At 35.1% G+C, this 22,493-nt stretch overlaps 1 protein-coding gene across 2 annotated transcripts in view; it reads left to right on the top strand.

Moving 5' to 3' along the window:
- The window catches only part of Cpsf6 (cleavage and polyadenylation specificity factor subunit 6), an 89,885-nt gene extending 68,964 nt beyond the window's left edge, over window positions 1-20,921 (top strand). For both annotated transcript variants that reach the window (XM_089106321.1, XM_089106320.1), the window contains exons 9-12: window positions 11,536-11,688; window positions 14,359-14,440; window positions 18,410-18,514; window positions 20,733-20,921. In XM_089106321.1, the coding sequence (XP_088962447.1) occupies window positions 11,536-11,688; window positions 14,359-14,440; window positions 18,410-18,514; window positions 20,733-20,814 (422 nt within the window). In that variant the 3' untranslated portion in view covers window positions 20,815-20,921. The remainder of the gene's footprint in view (window positions 1-11,535; window positions 11,689-14,358; window positions 14,441-18,409; window positions 18,515-20,732) is intronic.
- The last annotated feature ends 1,572 nt before the right edge of the window (window positions 20,922-22,493 follow it).

Genomic DNA, 22,493 nt, shown 5'->3' with positions numbered 1-22,493 from the left:
ACGTTAATATTCACCTAGTTGGTCAATAGTTTTGTCCAATTTTCTTCCGATATTTGATGCAATTGGAACTCCCTTCTGCTAATTTCACGTAATCTTCAATTTTCACATTGTCTTAATTGCAGGTATATTTTAAATTCCAAAATATGTAGTAATAATCTAAGAACAAGGTCAAACTGCTAAAAAGAGACTGGGGATTCATTTTTGCACTAGGGGGTCTTGGAGATATATGTAAGTGAAATATTACTTTGAATTTTGCTAACACAACCTAATTTCGCTATATTCGCATTTAATTCTTTTATTCACATCCGAGTCACATTTTTTCAAATATGACACGGTTTTAAGGGGGGGGGGGGGAATTACTCGGTCTTATTCCCCTTGTTTGAATACCTAATCTCAAATTGTAGACTTCGGTCAAAATTACACTTCAGCCATTTCAAGTACACGGGTCTAAGATTTTCCCTTATTTTGTTTCTTGGTATGTCTTCACGGGTACCAAAAACGATGAATAGTCTGACTTTTATACGTTTTTCTTGTGATTTCCACAATAATTACAAAATTAATTTACAATTTTGATTAACTTAACTTGGGGGCATGAATAAATTGATTCTTATGAACTGACCCATCTCGTTATTCAGAGATAAATGATTTGGCTTATAATTCAGTGGTGCCAATTGGGGTGGGGGGGGGTGACCGCAAATATATATTTTTTCACCTATAATTTGTATGAGAAATAGCAAAAGAGCTTGCTTATGTCACCTCCCTCCGCTCGCCATGGTCGGCAGTTTGGGCGTTTGGCCCACTAACGCTTGTTGTCGTGACATCGCATGTTTGGACAGCCCTTCTGTGAGATTTTTTCCCTGTGTATTGGGATCGGGGGAGTAATTTGCTATGGGGCACGGGGGGGGGGCAACTGCCCCTCCCAGATCTCAATTTGTCTCACCCCGTTTTGCCCCCCAGCCGAAGTTTAATTTCTAAAAAATCTTGTCAAAACTAAGACGAGCCTACATAATTCAAGTATCCCCAGAAACGGGTCAGTTTTCTTTAGTGTATCTTTACCTTTTTGGTACTGTATGGCTCATTTTTTAAATTTTTAGTTTCATTTTCACTTGATATGGGAAAATTGGCTCCTACTTTGTCCCCCTCCCCAGGATTTTGACAAAATTACGTCACTTATTGGGATTTCCTAAGTAAAAAGTGACCTTTTATTAAAATTTCATATCAGACAAAAAGTGCCAAAATAATTTGCCCCCCCCCCCCCGCCTAACTCTTTTTTTAAGTTTTTGTGAATTAATTAAGGCTACTTTCTAATAAAATTTCAATTCAGTCTTAGACACAATCTAGCAAAAAGCCGGCTCTCATGGATATGTCTGACCCCACCCCCTTCTGTCCGCTACGGTCGGTAGCTGGGGCCTCGGCCCTTGCACGTGTTTTATCGTAACTTTCTAGTTTATATTTTTATAATTTTTATAAAGTATTTGTGCCTTTTCCCCAAAAATGTAATTGTTCATATTTATATCCCAGGTAAAAGCTATATTATTAAAATTTTATCCCAATTGGGGACAAAAAGTTCAAACCCTAAAATATCTTCTTCCTAGGCCTGCTTCCCCAACATAGCCTCAAAGTAGATTGACCAAGCCGCTTTTGAGATAGAGCGTTTTGTCTTCAAAATTGTATTGATCGTGGATTAGAAAAAATAATGCAAGAATGTTACTTAGTGCGTTTTATGATATATGGACTGGAAAATCATGGTTATTTGCCCGTTAGTATTTTGTTCTTTTTAGTTTATAATTTTTTGATTTTTATAGCCAATTGTGGGACTGTCTCACCTCTCCCGTATTTTTTGTGATTTATGGTACGGTGGTATCTCCTTGATAGACGTTACGTTACCTTCTAATAAAACTTAGCTCAGCCGAGACAAAAGTACCAAACCTCGAGCGACTCGTGCCCCCTGTTTCACCTGACAAATTTTTCTACAGAAAGCTCACTTTTTCTCTGAAACACGAGACCTTTGTAAGCCTTAAGTTTCTGTGAATGTTTAGCAATAGAGATACTGTACATATTAAGCAAGAATGTAGTTTTCACTATGCATATACCACTTTTATTCTTAGTAACTTACACTTAAAGTAATTTTGCTTGGTAGATATACTGTTCAAAGTATGCGTTCGGCTACATACTACACCCCTGCATTAACACAGCTATATAAAATTGTACACTACTCAGTCGTACTTTTAAACGGTTCTAGGCGTTTACTCTCCCCCCCCCCCATCCCTCGCGGATAAATGCGTTTTCCAAATTTGAGAATTTTATTTGACTTGACTTGATTTATTGACAAAATTAAAAAAAAATACATTTACTTATTTCTGTACTGCCAACATGCTAGAGGCTATAAACGGCCAATACGGGGATTTGAGAAATCAATCATTTGATAAAAATATCACAAAGAATTTGGCAAAAATATACTTTTTCTAATATCATTAAGCAGAAAAACTAAACAAACAACAAATAATGTAAGCATTTTTCACATCTACTCAATAAGATATTTTTAAGTTTTTTTTTTTTCAGAACGAGATTATCGAAATCAATTCTTCTGTTTATTTGGGCAATATACAAGTATTCCACATATTCCACATACATGTAGGAAAGGAAATAATAAATCACTTCACAAGATTATCGCATATGCCTTATTCACAAAACATTAAACGGAAAAACTAAACAAACAGCTTTAGTCTACTCAATAAGATGTGTTTAAATATTTTTTTTTAACCAACTTAGCGAAATTGATTCCTTTATGTAGTTTGGCAACATATTCAACACCTTTATATCTACATGTCGTAATGACAATGCACCTCTATGGCTGTGGCGCATTTCTGATATGAGTAAATTATTTTTAGATGAGATTGTTGGGTATGAATGATATTCTGAAGCCATTTGAAACATTAAGTTGTCTTAGTCCAAGTGGTTCTAAAGAATTAATAAACAAGTAAACTAAACTTGCCACTTGGAGCATAGATATTTTAGAAACATTAATTGAAAAAAACTCCGAAACATGAGTTTTTCAAAGAAAAGTAAAGGCCATTCTAAACTTGAGCTCAGCAGATACAAATACCTTTTAAAATTCAAACTCAAAACGACCAGAAATTACTATTAAAGAATAAATGAAACCCAAAACGAACAGAAATTAAATAAACCATCATAGCAAAAACATACAACAAGTAAAAATATAAATGAATAAATAGATCTTAAAGCGAGTAATTCTTAGATTGAATATGAATATCAAGGTTAAAACGAAAATACATTTTCCTATTGAAGTATAAATGAAACTTAAAACGAACAGAAATTACATAAACAATCAATGCAAATAAACATACTATATATATTAATCTAAATTAATAAGTAAATCTTAAAACGAGTGAAAATTAAATTGAATATGCAAATCAAGCTTGAAACGAGCAAAAATCACCACAAACAAGAGTTTGGGTATGACCTCCTTCTCTCACTGTAAGAGTCTAAAACCTACTGCGTCATTGGCGCTTTACTGAAAACCAATTTTATGAAAAATGTTGAACTGATGAGCTTTCAGCAATTAATATCATTATACATAAAATATTCAGTTTAATTTATTAGCTCTTTTTAAAGTTGTTAAAGACGAATATAGTTTTCCTACAGACAAGCGTTTGGATACTGCCTCCTTTCCTAACTGTAAATAAAGACCAAACGCCTACTGCGTCATTGGCGCTTAACTGAAAACGGATTATATTACAAATATTTTCTTTTCCAGTTCTTACAGTATTGAAAATAAAAATACAATTACAGTGAAATAAATTCTTGAACTGATGGATCTTTCAACAATTTGTATCAATCCATATCAAATATTCAATTTGATGTTGTTTATACTTTCCAAGACTGTTCAAGACGCATATAGTTTTCAGTAAAGCGCCAATGACGCAGTAGGTTTTAGACTTTTACAGTGAGAGAAGGAGGTTATACCCAAACTCTCGTTTGTAGTAATTTTTGTTCGTTTCAAGCTTGATTTGCAAATATTCAATTTCAGTGTCACTCGTTTTAAGATTTATTTATTAATTTACATGAATATCTATTGTATGTTTATTTGCATTGATTGTTTATTTAATTTCTGATCGTTTTAAGTTTCATTTATACTTCAATAGGAAAATATTTTTATTCATTTTAAGCTTGATATTCATATTCAATTTATTCATTTATATTTTTACTTGTTGTATGTTTTTGCTATGATTGCTTATTTAATTTCTGTTCGTTTTGGGTTTCATTTATTCTTTAATAGTAATTTCTGGTCGTTTTGAGTTTGCATTTTAAAAGGTATTTGTATCTGCTGAGCTTAAGTTTAAAATGGCCTTTACTTTTCTTTGAAAAACTCATGTTTCGGAAAGTTTTTTTTTCAATTAATTTTTGTTCGTTTTTTATTGCGAAAAATTTCAAGTTTTTAAAAATTTCATATTTCAAAATCAAACTTAAAAAAAAAAAAATCAAATATTCTTAAAAGTATGAAAACTAGTATCAAACTAACAACATCAAATTAAAAAGATGGGGTTTTGTCATCTTCGGAGATTTCTTTATATGATTTTTAAGCTATTTCTGACAAAATTGCTGTCTCAATATTTTCATCGGATGGGTTTTGACAAAAAGTGCGTGGGGGAACTGGATTAAGCTTCGGTCTATTTTGAATCCTTAAAAGTAAAATAGAACTTTTTATTTTAAATCAAATCGAGCCCTCTCTGAAGTTAATACGATTATCCTTTATATGAGAACCATACATACCCCCAGAGTATAACTTACAATGCTTATCCCTGGGCCTTTGGGGGCTATGTCGATTCTGAGTTATGATATCGGATGGGTGAACTATTTTTAACAAAATAGTCAACTGACATTTTTATCGAATGGTTTTATCAGTACGATACGCCCAAAGGCGTTAAGGACGGGAGGGGTTAGTTGCCTTCTGATCTTTTTCACTCAGAGAAAATGAACTACATCTTTTAATTTCCATTCAAATGAACCCTCTCTGAAGTTTTTACGAGCATACCTTCCATAAAAACCATATATGCCCCCAGAGCAATATTTACAACGCCTTCCCCGGCCCTGGGGGGTTTTTTGACACAGGAATTTTTCTTATCTGATCTCTTATCTTATTTCTTATCTGAACTATTTTTAACGAAATGACCATACGTAAAGGTGTTTTTGTTATATGATCTTTCAACTATTTTTAACAAAATGGCTACCTCAAATCTTTTATCATATGTATTTGGGGAAAAAGGGCTTGGGGGCCAGTTGCCCTTTGATCACTTTTGACTGTTAAAAAGGGCACTAGTACTCTCGATTTCCAATCGAATGAGCCCCCTTTTAAGTTTATACGACGACCTCTTCCATATGAAGTGCCTCTGGGAAAAAAATTATTGGAGCGTGAGGGGAGGCTAGCTGCCCTCCGATTATTTTTAACTCTTAAAAAGTTAATTACAAATTTCAATTTCCAATCAAATGAGTCCTCTGGGAATTTTATACGAGCCTCCTTTCCATAACAACCATGTATGTCCCCAGGGCATAACTTACAATGCTTACCCCCGGGCAATGGGGGGCTGTGTCAACACCGGAGTTTTTTTGTTATTAGAACTTTGAACTATTTTTAACAAAATGTCTATCTCAAAATTTTTATCTGATACATTTAGGGCGTGCAGGGGAGGGGCTAGTTGCCCTCCGATCTATTTTGACTCTTAAAAAGTGAACAAGAACTTTCAATTTCAAATCAAATGAGCCCTCTACGAATTTTACACGAGCCTTCCTTCCATAAGAACTCTAAATGCCTCTAGAGCATTACTCATAACGCCTGCCTCCGGGCCCTGGCGGGTTCCGTCGACATAGGAATTATTTTTTATCTGACCTTTGAACTATTTTTAATGAAATGGCAATTATAAAAACTTTATTGGATGGGCTTGGGAAATAACGGTGGGGGGGGGGCTAGTTGCCCTCGGATATCTGTTGACTCTTAAAAATTGAACTAGAACTTTCAATTTTCAATCAAATGAGCCCCCTCTGAAGTTTGTACGAGCAGCCTTCTCATAAAAACCATATACGCCCCCAGGACAACACTTACAACGCTTATCCCGCGGGCTCTGGGGGGTGTTTTTATTATCTAATTTTTTAACAATTTCCAAAACACTGGCTATCTCAAAATTTGTAGGGGACGGGTTTGGGGAAAAAGAGCGTGGGGGGGGGGCTAGTTTAACTCTTGACTCTTAAAAAGGGAACTAGAACTTTCAATTTCCAATCAAATGAACCCTCTATGAAGTTTATACGAGCATCCCTTTCATAAAAACCATACATGCCCTTAGGGCATAACTTAGAACGCCTTTCCCTGTGCCCTGGGGGGTTCTATTGACGCCGGATTTTTTCTTACCCGACCTTTGAACCATTTTTAACAATATGTCTATCTAAAAAATTTCATCAGATGGGTTGGGGTATAGCTGCGCTCGGATAACTTTCGACCGTTAAAAAGTAAACTCGAACCTTCAATATTCAATCAAATAAGCCTTCCTTGAAGTTTGTACGAGCTTCCCTCACATACGAACAATATTTGCCCCAGGGCATAACTTACAGCGCCTGCCCCCGTGCCCTGGAGGGTTGTGACGACACCTGAGTTTTTGCTATCGAACTTTTGAGAAATTTTTAACTTAATGCCTATCTCAAAATTTTTATTGGATGCATTTGGGGAAAAGGGGCGGGGGGTGGGGGGGGGGGGGTTAGTTGCCCTCCAATATCTTTTGACTCGAAAAAACTTAACTAGAACTTTCAATTTCCAATCAAATGAGCCATTTCTGAATATTTTACGAGCCCCCCTTCAATAAGAACCATACATTCCCCAAGGGCATAACTTACAACACCTGCCCTCGGGTCCTGGGGGGCTGTGTTGATCCCTGAGCTTTCGTTATATGGTCTTTCAACTATTTAAAAAAAAAAAATCTCAAAGTTCTTATTGGATGGGTTTGAGGAAACTAGGGCGTGGAGAGGGGGGGCTAGGTGCCCTCCAATCTCTTTTGACTATTAAAAAATGAGCTGGAACTTTCAATATCCAATCAAATGCTCCCTCTTTGAATTTAATGCGAGCATCCCTTCCATGAGAACCATATATGTCCCCAGGTCATGACTTACAACGGCTGCCCCTGGGCCCTGGTGGGTTGTGTCAACACCGGAATTTTCGTTATATGATCGTTGAACTGTTTTTAACAAAATAGCTATCTTAAAATTTTTATTGAATGCATTTGGGAAAATAGGGATTAGGGGGGGGGCTGGTTGCCCTCCGATATATCTTGACACTTAAAAAGTGAACTAGAACTCTCAATTTACAATCAAATGAGCCCTCTCTGAAATTTATACGATAATGTTGTCTATACAAAACCTTACATCCCTCAGGGCGTAACTTACAACCCTTGCCCTGAGGGCTGTTGGGAAGTTGTCATCCTCAAAGACCTAATTTCCACAACTTAAAACTACGTTTAATAAAATTGCTATCTCAAAATTTTGATTGGATGTTTTTGGGGAAAAGGTGAGCGTGAGAGGGGGGTTAATTGCCCTCAAATCACTTTCGAGTACTAAAAAGGGCACTAGCCCTTTTGAATTTCCAATCGAATGAGCCTTTTTTGAAGTTTCTACGACACCGCCTTCTATAAGAACCTTACATGCTCCCAGGGTATAACTTAAAACCCTTGCCTTGAGGGTTGTGGGGGATGGTCCTCCTCAAAAACATGTGTTCTATGTTAAAATCAACTAAGCTGAACAAATTGGCTATCTCAAAATTTTGATTGGATGTGTTTGGGGGAATGATGGGCGTGGGGGGGGGCTAGTTCCTCTCCAATCACTTTCGACTATTAAAAAGGGCACTAGCCCTTTGAATTTCCAATCAAATGACCCTTTTGAAGTTTCTACGACAATTCCTTCTATAAGTACCTTATATGCCCCCTGGGCATATCTTTTAAGCCTTGCCCTGAAGGTTCTGGGGGAGTATCTTCGTCAAAAACATTTTTTTATTTGGAAATCAACCACGCTGAACAAAATGGCTATCTCAAAACTTTGAGTTGATGTGATTTGGTAAATGATGTGAGTGGGGGGGGGGGCCTAGTTGCTCACCAATAACTTTTGACTATGAAAAAGGGCCCTAGCCCTTTAATTTCCAATCGATTGAGCCTGTTTTGAAGTTTATATGACAACGCCTTCTATTAAAACCTTATATGCCCCCAGGGCATATCTTAACACCCTTGCCCCGTGAGTTGTTGGGGAGTGTCCTCCTAAAAAACATATTGTCTATCTGGAAATAAACTGCACTGAACAAAATGACTATCTCAAAATTTGATTGGATGGGTGTGGGGGAATTATGGGAGTGGGGGGGGGGGCTACTTGTCCCCCAATCATTGTCGACTATTAAAATGGGCACTAGCTCTTTAATTTCCAATCGATTGAGCCTGTTTTGAAGTTTCTACGACAACGCTCTATAAAAACCTTATATGCCCCAAAGGCATAACTTAAAACCCTTGCCCTGAGGGTTGTGGGGGAGTGTCCTCCTCAAGAATATATTTTCTATCGTAAAATCAACTATGCTGAAAAAAGTGGCTCTCTCAAAATGGTTATTGGATATGTTGAGGGTACGGAGTGGAATGGGGGGAGGGGGCTAGGTGCCCTCAAATCACTTTCTACTATTAAAAAGGGCACTAGCCCTGTAATTTCCAATCGATTGAGCCTGTTTTGAAGTATCTACGACAACGCCTTCTATAAAAACCATATATGCACCCAGGGCATAACTTAAAACCCTTGCCCTGAGGGTTGTGGGGGAGTGTCCTCTTAAAAAACATATTTTCTATCTTGAAATCAACTACGCCGAAACAAATGGCAATCTCAAAATTTTTATTGGATGTGTTTGGGGGAATGGTGGGCGTGGAGGGGGGCTAGTTGTCCCCCAATCACTTTCGACTATTAAAAAGGGCACTAGAACTCTCGATTTCCAATCGAATGAGCCCCCTTTGAAGTTTCTACGACGACCCCTTCCATATGAAGTGTCTCTGGAAAAAAAAAATTAAATAAATAATAAAACATTGGAGCCGTATGGCCTTTACTATAGGCAACGCTACAGCGTTGCCTCTGATTTAGAACTTTTGCCAGGCGGAATGAATCACTTGTAAAGTATTTATATGAAAATAGAGTTTTTACTGCCCGATTTTGTATTACTTGGATTTTACGTGCATTATAATTCAACGAATTGGACCGAAGAGCGCATCAATACTCTAAATATGAAGAAACGAGAGTATAATATAAAGTTTTAAGTGCTTCTCGAGGAATAAAGAGCTTTTTTTTAGTTTCGTTGAGAAGTCCTAAGGAAACAGATAAAGATGATTTTATACACCATAAGTATGTTAAAAACTGGGGAAAAACCGCAGATCCATTTTTATTGAAAAGACCTATATTATATTAACTTCTGCCAATTTTTGGTAGTAGCGGCTACCAAACTATAAAAATGAAGAAGAAAAAGAAATGGTTGAAAAATCATCAAAATTAAGCTAAAACATGGTTATAAAAAGTTTAAGAAGGTCCCTTTAACAGTATAGTTGGCTTTGGGAACCAACAAATTTTTATTATTTTAAGCTTTTACGGACGAAAGCGTTGTCAAATTCTACGAGTTAGTTTTTCTTATCTTCCAAGTGTAAAACTACCTCAAATCACCCTTAATAAATAATTGAAACCAAAAATGAACTGAAATTACAATAGATAACTTATTCAAAGTCAAAACGAGCAAAAACTAAAAGGAGTAGGGCTGACGACCCCCGTGTCTTCTCAAGATCAGAACATATTTTGCACTTTACTCAAATAAAATAATAACCGTTGATTGTCAATTTAATATACATATTCTGATATTTATTCCTTAAAGTCTTAATACTTCTTTATTTACTAAAGTAAACAAAGTGAAAACATTTATTTTGTTTTTCAGTAAGTGCAAATTATGTTCTGGTCTTGAGAAGGCGTGCGGATTGTCAGCCCTATTCATGTTAATTTTTTCTCGTTTTGAGTGTGACTCGGTTATTTATTGTAATTTCTGTTGTTGTTTTTTTTGTTTAATTCATTTATTGATGGTGTTTTGTTGTAGTTTTAAGCTGGGAAAATTATTTTTGTTAATTTTTACCCATTTTTGGCTTAATGGAACTCTTTACTTGTCTTTGACAAACTTGTTTTGTGGAAAACGTTTTTTTTTAATTTACTAAAAATGAGTTTAATTTACTAAAAATAAAAATTCTTTACGATAACCCTTTTCATGGATTTTGTTTGCATTTTTTTTTTTTTTTTTTTTTTTTTTTTTTTTCATTAGACTCCTTCATTTTCTGGTTTTTTTTTTGTACTATGCGTGGGGGGGGGGCGTAAACGCTGGCCACCTTTTTGACCTATCGGTTAAAAATGTCCGAATTTACGCCTGAGATAAAATAAACGTTAAAAACATTGGCTGTTTGGCTTGCTTTTACAGAAAAATGAGCAAAAATAGAATCATATGATTTACCAAGCGTAAAACTACCACCAATCCCCCTCATTAGATATATAAAATCAAAAACGAACAGAAATTACAATAAATAACCGAGTCAAACTCAAAACGAGCAGAAATTAGCAGGAGTAGGGCTCAAAACCCCTATGCCTTCCAAAGCCAGAACATAATTTGCACTTATACTGGAAATAAAAAAATACAAGTGAATGTGCATTGTCAGTTTAATATACATATGCTTATATTTATTCTTTAAAATCTTAATAATATTTGATTTATTAAAGTTATAAAAGTGAAAAAAAAAATTGTTTCATGTTCTGACCTTGCGAAGGGATAGGGGTTTTGAGCCCTCCTCATGTTAATTTCTGCTCGTTTTTGAGTTTGACTTGAATGTTTATTGTAATCTCTGTTCTTTTTGGATTTCATTTATTTATTGATGCTGATTTGTGGTTAAGTTTGAACTTATTACTCTAAGTCTTTCTTGGGACATTACTGAGAATTGATATCATTGATCCGAGATTGAAAAAACTCTAATCTAGTTTTCTTTATCAATGCACAGAAGGATTTTGGCACGCACACTGGGGGATGGGGGTGAAAATCCATCATTGTGACAGCCCCTATAATCTTGAATCCCACCTCCCCCCCCCCCCCCGCCGAAGTTCCATCATCCTGGAATAAATCATGAATGCTTGCCTGGAGTAAATATCGGTAGTTTCCATATTTGAAGGTGATGATTATTATAGATTTTTAGAGTCTAAGAAAGAATTCTAAGCATATCCACCTCTTCCTCCAAGTTCAATCTACATTCATTTATTATTTATGCCAAATATATTTTAGCCTAATTGTTTAAGAAATTTTTCCATTTTTAGTGATTATGTGATCATACGAATCCGTATATCTAGCTTGGCAGGAATATAAAATTATAAGTTTGCATGTGTTTTCAAAAATGACAACTGGTGCATATAAAAGAATCTACCACTCTCTATTTATTTCAGGTGATTATGCCAGCGCTATTGAGACTCTGGCCACAGCCATTAGCTTGATAAAGCAGTCAAAGGTTGCTGGTGATGATAGATGTAAAATATTAATAACTGCCTTGAAAGACACTCTTAGTGGAATTGAAGCCAAGAGCTATGGATCAAGAAGAGGTAAATCTCCTTAACTTATGTTCAGAATAATCTGTATTCTGTGTATAATATTAAGTTTATTCCTGGTTTCACTGTCAAAAAAGAAATGAATATACAGTTAAAGCTAGTAATTCTAATGGAAATGTTAAGATCACATTGTCTAGCTTCTATAACTATGGAAAAGTGATTTGAGAAAACAAGCAAAATTGGAATGGAAGCATGACAAAGGAGGCCAACTTTTTTGTCTGACTAGTTATTTATAGCCTGTTTTTCATTCGAAGGACTCTCGATTAAAAATCAGAAAAGTCGGATTATTTTTTTATATTATTGGATCTTGATTTAAAAAATATAAGAAATTAAGCTAAATTTTGGCATCAGATTTGGGTCTTATGTGGCAGACCTAAACGACCTTTTTTTTAAATAAATCTCAAAATAGTAGAAAATGAAATGTCTTTCATCTCGATTGCCTCCGTCAGATTCTACGCGTCCAATACAATGAAAAAGGATCAAACAAAGAGATCTGTAACCACTCAGGGAAAGAGATTGGCTCTACCACGTTGAATGTCTAGTTGCCTCCAAAAGTAAAATAGTACTTCTGCTACTGATTTTTTTTTTAGGGGTGGGGGGGGGCACCTTCGGTTTCATCCTGGTCTTTTATGCAGTACTGGCCATCTTATTCATTTTTCTATTCTCTAAAATGCTTCTCCTACGAAATATCATAATCGAGACTACGCTCTTGATTATGACTGTTAACCACTTTTAGCTTTCACATTACTTGTTCCCTCATTTTGATGCTAGATTCAATTTCTAACTGAAATCACAATACTCGTCTTTGTTTTTTAAATTTCTTAAATAGGTAAAGTAGAAAAAAATACAAATTTATCAATTTTTTTTAACTAAAAAACTACAAGTTTTTTCAACTGAAAGTAAGAGGAAACGCTAAAAGGCAAATCGAACAGAAATTGTTCCGTATGTGAAGGGGAATGCCCTATCATCAATCCCTCGTTCTTTACGTCATAATATTAAAGTTCTTTAAGCATACTCTCATTCAAATTCCACAGCCCTTGTGTTTGAGCAGTTTTTCGTAAAGAATTGTGACAAAAAGTCAAATTTAGCGCAAAGAGCGAGGGATAGAGGAAGAGGCAGTCCCTCTTATACAGGGAATAATTGTTGTTCCTTTCAAATTTTAGCGTTATTCCTCACTTTAAGTTGAAAAAACTCGTTTTATTTTAAGTTCTTATCATTTATCAAATCGTCCAGGTAAATTCCCATACCCCACTCCCGTGAAAAATTTTCCCTGGAAAATTTCCTCCCCAAGAAAAATTCCCACCGTGACAGGAAACACCCAGTCCCGTAATGGGTTACCATATAATCAATTACCAATAACCATATAAAAATTGTCGCTACCATGGCTGAAATTTTAGACTGAATTTTCGAAATTTGTCTGTAGTTTGAATTGTAAATAACATTTTAGTTCATAAGCAGAAAAATTTCAAAAACTTGACAAATATTTTCTGCAGTTGATAAACGCATGGTAAAATTCTATGGTAATTAAAAAAGCACACAAAAAAAAACAACTAATTTTAAAAAAATTTCCTATAAAACCAACTTTAAAGCAAAATAAAGAGCGATATTAAAACCTTAAAAGTACATAAATAAGTTCATATAATAAGTCAAAGTTTAAACAAACATAGTTTGCTCTGAATGAATAAATGACACCCAGACGAACAGAAATGGCTAAAAATAATAGTGATACTCCTGCCTCCTTAAACCGCTTAAAGTCAAGAGCGTCAGGTGCGTTTTTACTAAAACGATGTGTATTTCGAGCTTCTGTTGACCTAAAAAGAGGAAAATCAACTTTACGGGAAAGAAGCAGACAATTTTCAGAATAAAGACATTTGTGACCTCCAATTGAGTTATATTATCGTAAAATGACACAGTTTTTTCCACTTAGCTTATTGACAGGTATTTTAATCGCTCTTTTTGTTTTGCTCAATAAATTGTCCAAAGTGGCTGGAATTGAGCATCAATGGTCTTTTTCCTTCCTTTTTTACTCAGTAGGTTCATATAACTGCACCCAAATAAAAACTGTATAAGTAAAAACTACAAAAATAAGCTGCACCTAATCGAGGGAGAGGGGGGGGATGTCCATACATTATTTTAAAAGGAAAGTCAATCTTATGAAATTTTGATATATATTCCTTTTACAGCATGTGATTATTTTCATCTGAATTATTTATTATAACGTTGCCAGTCTTTTTGCCAGTTATGTGCAAATTTAATATCATCACATCATAAGCAGTTTTTTTTATTGTATATGCTGTCGTTCACATTTTATTACAGTTTGTGTTTTTTTGAATTTTTTTTTACTTTTTGACCATTTTGCACTACTTTTTGTATTTAAGAGTTCACTGTTGAGCTTATGAATGTGTTGCTCGTAAATTTTTTTTTATTTTTATTCTATTGCAGATGGTTTTCACTTCTCGTTTTCTTTGAGTAAAGTGAATTGAAGTACATTGTATGTAGTTAAGATGGTTTTTTTTTATTTTCATTAATTTTAAATCTGTCCTCTGTGATGTATCACTTTCCTAGCAGCTTTAAAGAAGCATTTGGATAATCTTGGATTGTTTATGTAAAGCTTGGCAAAGAATATTTCTTCCCTTTAATACGCCAAGTGTTTTGTTTTTGCAGAGCGTTCAAGGTCCCGGGATCGTGACCGCAGAAGAAGACACAGAGACCGCACAAGGTCCCGAAGTAGAGAGAGAGAATATCGGTGAGTATTTATTCAATTTGGAATGACTCGAAAATGTGGATGCATCTTCGTGGAAAATTTGCAATGATGAAGACGGGAAAAATGTCGTAAAAAGAGGTGGTCATTGTGTAGAACAGAATATTTAAGATTCACTAAGTAACAAAATTTAAAAAAATTGTTAAAGAGACTCCCGCAAGGGTGCTCGATCCCTTCTCAAGCTGGTCGTGGACGGGCCAAGCAGTGCTCTTAGTGCCTTGGTTCGGCTTGGTGCGGAGCCTCAATTGTTGCCATTGGCTAGAAGCCAGGCTCTAGTGTTGCTTAAGTAAAGAGCCATTTGCCTCCTAGGATTATGTTTGTTTTTCATTTATTCTTTTCTGGCGAATTCACATGGAAGAGGTAGTTGTAGAAACTTCAGACTGGGCTCACTCAATTGGAAATTTAAAATTGTAGTTTTTAGTTTTGATTTGGTAGTTGGTGTTGGAGTTTTTTGTATGTTTTTTTTGTCGGTTTTTAGGTGGAAATTAATTAGAGGGCAAAAAGTCCCTCTTTCGTGGCTGTTCTTGCTAACCGTGCTTGCAAAGGGCCAAGAACTTTTCCTGAATGGCTTGAAACTTAAAATGACGGTTACATTGAAAAGGGAGCCCTAGTGGACAAGAAAAGTTTTAATATGGTGGCTGCCCCCCTCTTCCAAAAATGGGGCTCAGAAAAGAAGGCAAAGACATTTTTCCAATTGACTTAAAGTTTTCAAAAATCATTGTCTGGGCCAAGGCGACTTCCCCTTTTGTTTGGAGAGGGGTGGTCTTGGTGGGCTGGTAATAGCCGAAAAACTGCTTGTTCTGATTAGTTGGAAACTTTAGCCGTAAGTCCCGGGCCAAGTTGAACCTAATAAAAAAGGATTTGGTTTGGAGGCATGGTCTCCCTAGAAATGGGACCCGAAAAGTGCCAAAACTCTTTTCTGATCAGCTCAGAACTTGTATCCTTGAGTCCTTGGGCCAAGAGGACACTAATGTGTATGAAAAAGTAAAAAAGAACAAAAAAACATTGCTTCTTCTGGAAACAAATCCTTTTTTATGAACAGATTAAAATATGAAGCCGCAAGTCCCTAAGTCGATTTCGATCCTAGTATACAAATAAGTATTTTTATTTCGAGGTATGGTCCCCCCTCCCTTTGAAAAGGGGCCAAAATACGCTTTTACCGATTGGCTTGAAGCTTTCAAGCATGTTTGTCTGGACTAAGGGATTTAGACATTTTCTTTGAAAGGGAATTTTTAATAGGGAACGGGCTGAAAAATGTGCTGTTCTTTATTAGTTTGAAAATCACAGCTGTAAGTCCCTCGGTCAAGGGGAACTTCATGCAATTAAAAAAAAGTTGAGCCAAATAGGTTCTTTTTTTGCAGATTTGGAAAACAACGGATATATATTTTTCCTATGGTTGGATACATAGTTTGTATTGATTTTTGACAACAGAAACTGGGCGTAATATTTATCTGAGTCTCTATTATAATCTACCACCCGATATAGTATGTCGCGCGAATAGTCATATGCTACTTGCTCTTGAAATATGTGTTAGATTCGCTCTGTTTAAATGAAAGTGATAAAAGTCTCTATCTGTGCAAAAATAACACAAGTCTAAGCTAAGGTAAATTGAATTTACTACTAACCGAGCTAAATTGAACATATTACTGACTCCAAGTCTTAAGTACTAAAATTAAGCAATACAGTAAATAAACTTGAGAAGGGATTTTATTTAAAGAAAGCAAACATATTTTATAAGAACAAAAATTTGAATAACTTTGTCTTTGTTGGTCTTAAAGACCAAAAAGGGGCCTTAGATTTCTTTCGTGTCTTATTGGCTTGAAATTTACAGGGCATGTGTACAGGTCCAGGTAGACTTCAGTGAAGACACAACATTTCGGAGTTTGGTTCAATGATATGTGAAACCTTGAGCTGGAACAAACATTTCGTTTCTTCCGATCGGTTAAACTTTCAGGACATATCGACAGGGACAAGGGGCCCTCGATGAAGACGAGAACTATTGAAAAAAAAATGTTGTACTGATTCGTGACGCCCAAAATAGACCAATATTTGTTTTTTCTGTGATAGGTTTTTAATTTACTAAGCATACTCAATATAATAGAAACAAAAGATGAGAAAATATTTGAAAATTTCTTGTTGTATCAAATCGTGACACCCAAAGTGGGCCAAAGCTCATTTGTCTTCAACTAATATGAAACGTTCGTCGTAAGTAGACCGGACCATGATGACAATAAATTTTGAAAGAAATATTTAATTATATCGGTCAGTAGCGTGAAATCCTAATTTTTGATTGAAATGATTGAAATCTTATTTTTTAAACCTGGAGTAAAAAAAAAAAAAGTAAACTCAAACTGAAACCAAGGATGAAATATTTTATCAGATCAAGCAATGTGACACTGAATCCTAATCATTCGGTTCGGAATACGAATCATTTGGTAGCAAATTCCAAAGTAGTACGAAACGATAAACTGGTGGCTATTGTGCAGCGGTAGAAGCAGTGCTGCCGACATTTTTATGTCGAACATGTTATGTGTCAAGCGAAAATCCTATTATTTAGCCTCTTTGCCTACCAATTACTGCATTTAAATCTTCAACAGTATTTAACCGTAGTTAATTGACTGTTAATTCTGTTTATTTGATTAATAATTCCTATTAATTCCTATTATATACAGTAAACCTTAATTATATACTAACAATTATCTGCCTGATATGTGCAGCACAGCTACATTGAGCGCTTCCCTTGGAACTCTGATACAAATTTAGTCGACTTTTTGCAACTCTTAGCTTAATTTAATATAAATAGGTTTTGATCTTGTTTGAAGAACGGCTGAAACCAATGACGTCCGAGTCTTGATAAGTATCTAGGCATACATGGAAATCAAGATTTTTGACAAATTTGTATTTGCTTTAGAGGGACACGATACATATCAATCACTGTTTCCATTAACAAATTTCATTGACTTTTGCTTAGACCAATTAGGACAAAGATTGTGTAGCCGTTATAAGCGTGAGCACCTAGTTGTCATAATGACTAGTAAGGGCTAATGCTCCAATAGCGTCGTTGAGTCCTTTTCCTTTAAGTGCCATTCCTTGCAACTAATATAATGAGCTGGTGGAGTAGCCTATGAATGTACGGATATCGAAGACCCGCAGACGAGTTACTTTGCATGCACCAAACATCTAGCACTCATACCATCCATGCGACTCCGGAGTTCTAGTATTTGTCCTTGGGGGATCTTTAGTGTAAAGTAGAAATTTCTAAAAGGCTGATTACTCTGAAGATGGCATATTCTCACATTTTAGGATATAGAAAAAGATAATACGTATTAAAATAGGCAGAAAACCGGGCCAAATTATTTTATAGTGTTATTTTGAGAGTATGTTGACAACACTGGATACGAGAGATTGGAAAGATCAGATAATGCTGAACTGTAGCTGGTGACAACAATGATAAATGACGAGGTCGAGAGTGGGCTTTTAAATACCCAAAGCAAAATTTTCTATTTGCGATGTTGCGATAATTTTTCTGTGATTTTGGGTACACTTTAACTATATTGAATAATTAATGGTTGGACCAAAGGCTTCCGTGTCTCATCTTTTTAAGTCTAGTATTTGTTCTTACACATTCAACCGATCAAAAAGTGTATTTTTGCCATTATTAGAGATTATAGTTTCCTTCTTTCCACTTTTATATCACTGGAAAATCAGTATTTCACCATGAGCCTTCTTTTGGGATTTCATCATTTTTATTAATTTTTTCCTTGTGGAATGGGAACCATTTCTGTTTTAAAAGAACACGTGTGATAGAGAGGAGGGAAGCGCATCATGTTTATTGAGCTGTCAGAAAAATTTTACATAAAAAAAAAACTAAGTTGAGCAACTTTACTAGCTAAGCTATTAGCACTATATTTCCCGTCTAAAAAGGTTATTTTCAGTTAATTGTTTTGTATGTAGTTCTAGGACCCCAGATCGAGATCGTGACCGCTATGAGAGAGAGAAAAGAGAAAGATCGAGAGACTATGATCGCACTCGTGACAGGGATCGTGAGGACAGATACAGGTAATTGTTTGTTTTTGTTGTGTTTTACTTCTTTTTTTATACCTTTCACTCTTCCGTCTCATTTCTATTTAGTTATTTTAGCAAAGAAGTTTTAGTTTTAAGACGTAAGCTAGTTTTAAGACATAATTGTAAAATGCTGCTAATCAGGCAAGTGCAAACCGGATGGTGTTTTTCATCCGGGTCTCTTCCTCTAGAATCTCAAGATTTTGAAATAAATAATCTGTTGACTATTTTTCTGCGCATCTGCATACTGCTGGGATTATTGTAGCGAACAAAGTAATATAACGTAATAACGATTCTGAATTATATTTCAGAAAGCTTCATAGCGTAACTATACCCTAATAAGGCGTTATGCTATATCGCTTTTTTATTTCTTTCCTTTTTAGTGCATCATGATTGGTAGTTACAAATTGTCGCTTTTTCTAGTCTGCCGATTTCCAACTTTTATCAGATAAACCTTATGCTATTTCATTCAAATGAATTCTTACTGGAATGACGGTTTACAATCTTTCCAAACATTGAATTATTCATGACCTTTCGGTGCCTTCTTTTCTTACACAACTTCAGAAAAACATTAGTTTTGCTACTTGAAGTTGCCAAGAATATGTACGAATTACATTTCTAAGCAAGGTCGTATACGGGGGGGTTAGGGGGTTTAAACCCCCTTCCCCAGAAATTTTTGTCTGACTCGTGAAAACGTAACAAAAATGAATATAAACAAATTTTGTATGGGTTTTTTGATTTTTTTTGTGTGTGTAAACCCCCCCCCCCCCCGAATTTTTTTTTAGTAAAACCCCCTCCGAAAAAACAATCCTGGGTACGACCTTGTTTCTAAGCAATGAGAATCGGAAAATATCTTCTATCTGTGTTCTACAGTAATACCTGTTTGTGACTATAATTTTCTAAGATTTATGCTGGTACTGGCCAGAAATTGCGCAATTGCTTAAAAATGGGAAACTTTATTTGCTTGAGAGAGAAGAATAAGTAAAAATCACAATTTTCGGATCCAAATTGAATTTATTACTAAAAAGAAAAATTAAACTTGAAACAACGTCCCCAAGTACCCTCGTAAGGTTCAATGGTGACAATAGTGTTGAAAATATCAGTATCACTATTAAACAATAAAAAAAATAAGTCAAATGGAAGAAACAGCGATATATAAATTGTTATTCCTTTAATTGAGAGGAACAATTCCCTATAAATTGACTCTTTAATAGTTGTTATGCAGATTGAAGTTCGTTCAATCTTATTTAGCTTGCTTATAGATCACTGATCTAACCAGATTTCATCTTTGAGTGTCCATGTTTCATGAGTTTTGTATAATTATCAGGAAAAAGTTGCGTTTTGTGTGAAAAGCTAGTTTGTTGTTCACACGTGTACGCTTTTAAAAATACTTTGTAGTTTCAAATGTAAATTCAATGTATATATATATCTTACAACTTTATTTCTATTGATATAAACCACACGTGTTTGAAAGGTTCTCTCATCATAATTTTAGTGTGAACACATTATATAAGCATTCATTAAGCTACCTTTTTTCTTCTTTTTTTACAGGGTGTTGTTAGAGGGACAGACCTCAGCTCGTATTTGCGAGAAAAAAATGCTGGTAGTTTCTTCGGTATATATTGTTACGTAAAAAAGAAATGTTGCTAATTTTGTTTATGATTTTAAAGTGGACAATTCCAGACCATGTATGTTTTTATTTGAGCAGCTTTCGGTGTAGAAGAGATAAATTGCTCCCTCCCCCCCCCCCCGAACACACACACACATCTCTCTCTAATGTTTGGGTTGCTTGCACCTTTGTTTATTCCTGATCTGATTTAGGAAGTCCAAAGCTTTCTACTAGCCTTATTTTGTTTTGCGTATCTTAATTAAGTGACCAACTGACCAAATCTGGGTATATAAGAAGGGAAGCTTAGAAAAACTTTGAAATATTTCAGCGTTAGTAGCGGAACTAGGCAGTAGGAAAAATTTAAAATTTGGGCCTGAAATTGTACTCCTTTAATAAAATTCCTCTTCCCCTGGCCCACCTAATGCTTGGGAAAACATTGAAAACTTAGGCCTGAAATCGTACTTGTTTTAGTAAAGTTTCTTTTCTGTTGACCTTAATAGAAATTAGACCTTTGGGTATCTATATATAACTATAATCTCAATAAATTTGCATCGTGACGAATTGTTGCTCTTTTTTACATTAATATTTTTCGTAATTATATTTTAGATATCAGGAAGAACGGTACCGTGAGAAAGAACGGGGAAGGACGAGAGACCGAGATGAAGATAGTGAGCATCGTAGACATTAATGGCGATTCTGATGCTTATTATGTATTTCTTTTTCCTAACATCTTTTTTATATAGCGATTACAATGGCTGTAATTATGATTTTCAGTAAATTTGTTTCTCAATTATATTTCTTCTTTTTAATCAGAAGTTTCGTGTTAGATCGACCTCGGTTAGTCACCCGCACTTACCGTATTAAATTAATTTCAAGTTAATCTGTTTAGTCAAACAATGTTTTATCTTATATTTTAGATATTTCCTCTCTCTCAAAAAATTGTTTATTTTATGAATATGCATCAATATAAAGGAATAAATACGAAGTAAGTGTAATCTACAAGGCCAAAGTTGACTAAAAATAAATAAAAATAATTTTTAACGTTTCAAATGAAACCGAGTAAAAATTTTTTTTTTTTCTTGTTACAATTAAAGATAACGATACGAACTTAAGACACGGAGAAGGGGAGGAAGAAACATTTCAGAAACCTTGCAGTGTTAGTTGCTTTTGAAACTGGAGCTCATTTGGGAAATGAGCAAGCCAAAATGAAGGTTTTACACTCAACCTGTAATCAAAAAAATCCATTGCAGGCCTCTGATAGTTCTTAAAATAATGGCAACTCCTGACACTTGATGTCCCTCACGGTTCAGCATTATATCACCATATCTAAAAAGCATGGACCTGGTGTGTTTTGGTTCGCAACACACAATTAGGTTATATATTCATGCAGTAGCAAGCACTAACAGAAGCGAGGCAGGGGCAACAAAATAGTGTGCATTCCCCTCGGCTTGGTCGGAATTCAACTTTGGAAAGGATTATAATAATTTCAGCTTTTAATTGCGAAGTTTCTAGATCACTAAGTGGTGTACAACTACAACAGAAAATATTCAGCCCCTTAGGAATTTTGAAACTCCCCTACGGGAGGGCTTATGGTTTAGGGAGAGGGGATGAAATTAAATTTAAGGGTTTTTACTGTGTTGAAATAAAAACAATAGTAAAATAAAAGTAATAAGCAGCTATACTAGTCAAACAGCTCAGGTTCAATCATTTACAGTGGTTGAAAAAAAAAAAAAATCCAGAGCTCGATGGGGAAACGCATTTGTGGATTTGGGTGGACAACCGTCGTTAAGTTGTAAACATATCAACGCACTGATTATTTATAACACAATCAAAAGCAGGAAAACAAAGAGCATAGGAAATGCCTCCATTAGCCCGCTAAACCTAGCACCACTCAGTCATGCGTCTAGCAAAAATACTCAATAAAATAATTGTAGACAAAAACCTTATCAAGGTTTGAGGAGACAACGGTTATTAGTAGTATTGGGCGATAATTTGATTAATCGATATTTTGCTTTCGATGTATCAAAATCGATATTTTATATCAGTTCTTGATCTGATGAATTCTTGTTCTCTCAGAGTTTAATAACAAAAATTGTAATTAAAGGGTATTTTGCATAACCTTTTTTTTCAAACTTCCAACAATATAGAATGAAACAATTAAAAGAAACCTCGATTACATAAATGAATATCACGAAAACGCAGAAATTACTTGGACCGAGGAAAAATAAAAATACACTATTGGCTATATATGGCTATCAAGTAAAAGCGGCGTGTTAATGTTATCCCTGAGGGCAGTTCCCCAAGTCCAGATTGACTACTCTCTCAAATTTTCAACATGCCAGTACAATATTTTACTGTTATGCTGTC

This window comes from Artemia sp. Qi Xiang Cuo, chromosome 20 (genome assembly GCF_049724085.1).
Source record: "Artemia sp. Qi Xiang Cuo chromosome 20, ASM4972408v1, whole genome shotgun sequence".
Classification (NCBI taxonomy): domain Eukaryota; kingdom Metazoa; phylum Arthropoda; class Branchiopoda; order Anostraca; family Artemiidae; genus Artemia; species Artemia sp. Qi Xiang Cuo.
This window is presented reverse-complemented; position numbering and strand designations above follow the sequence as displayed.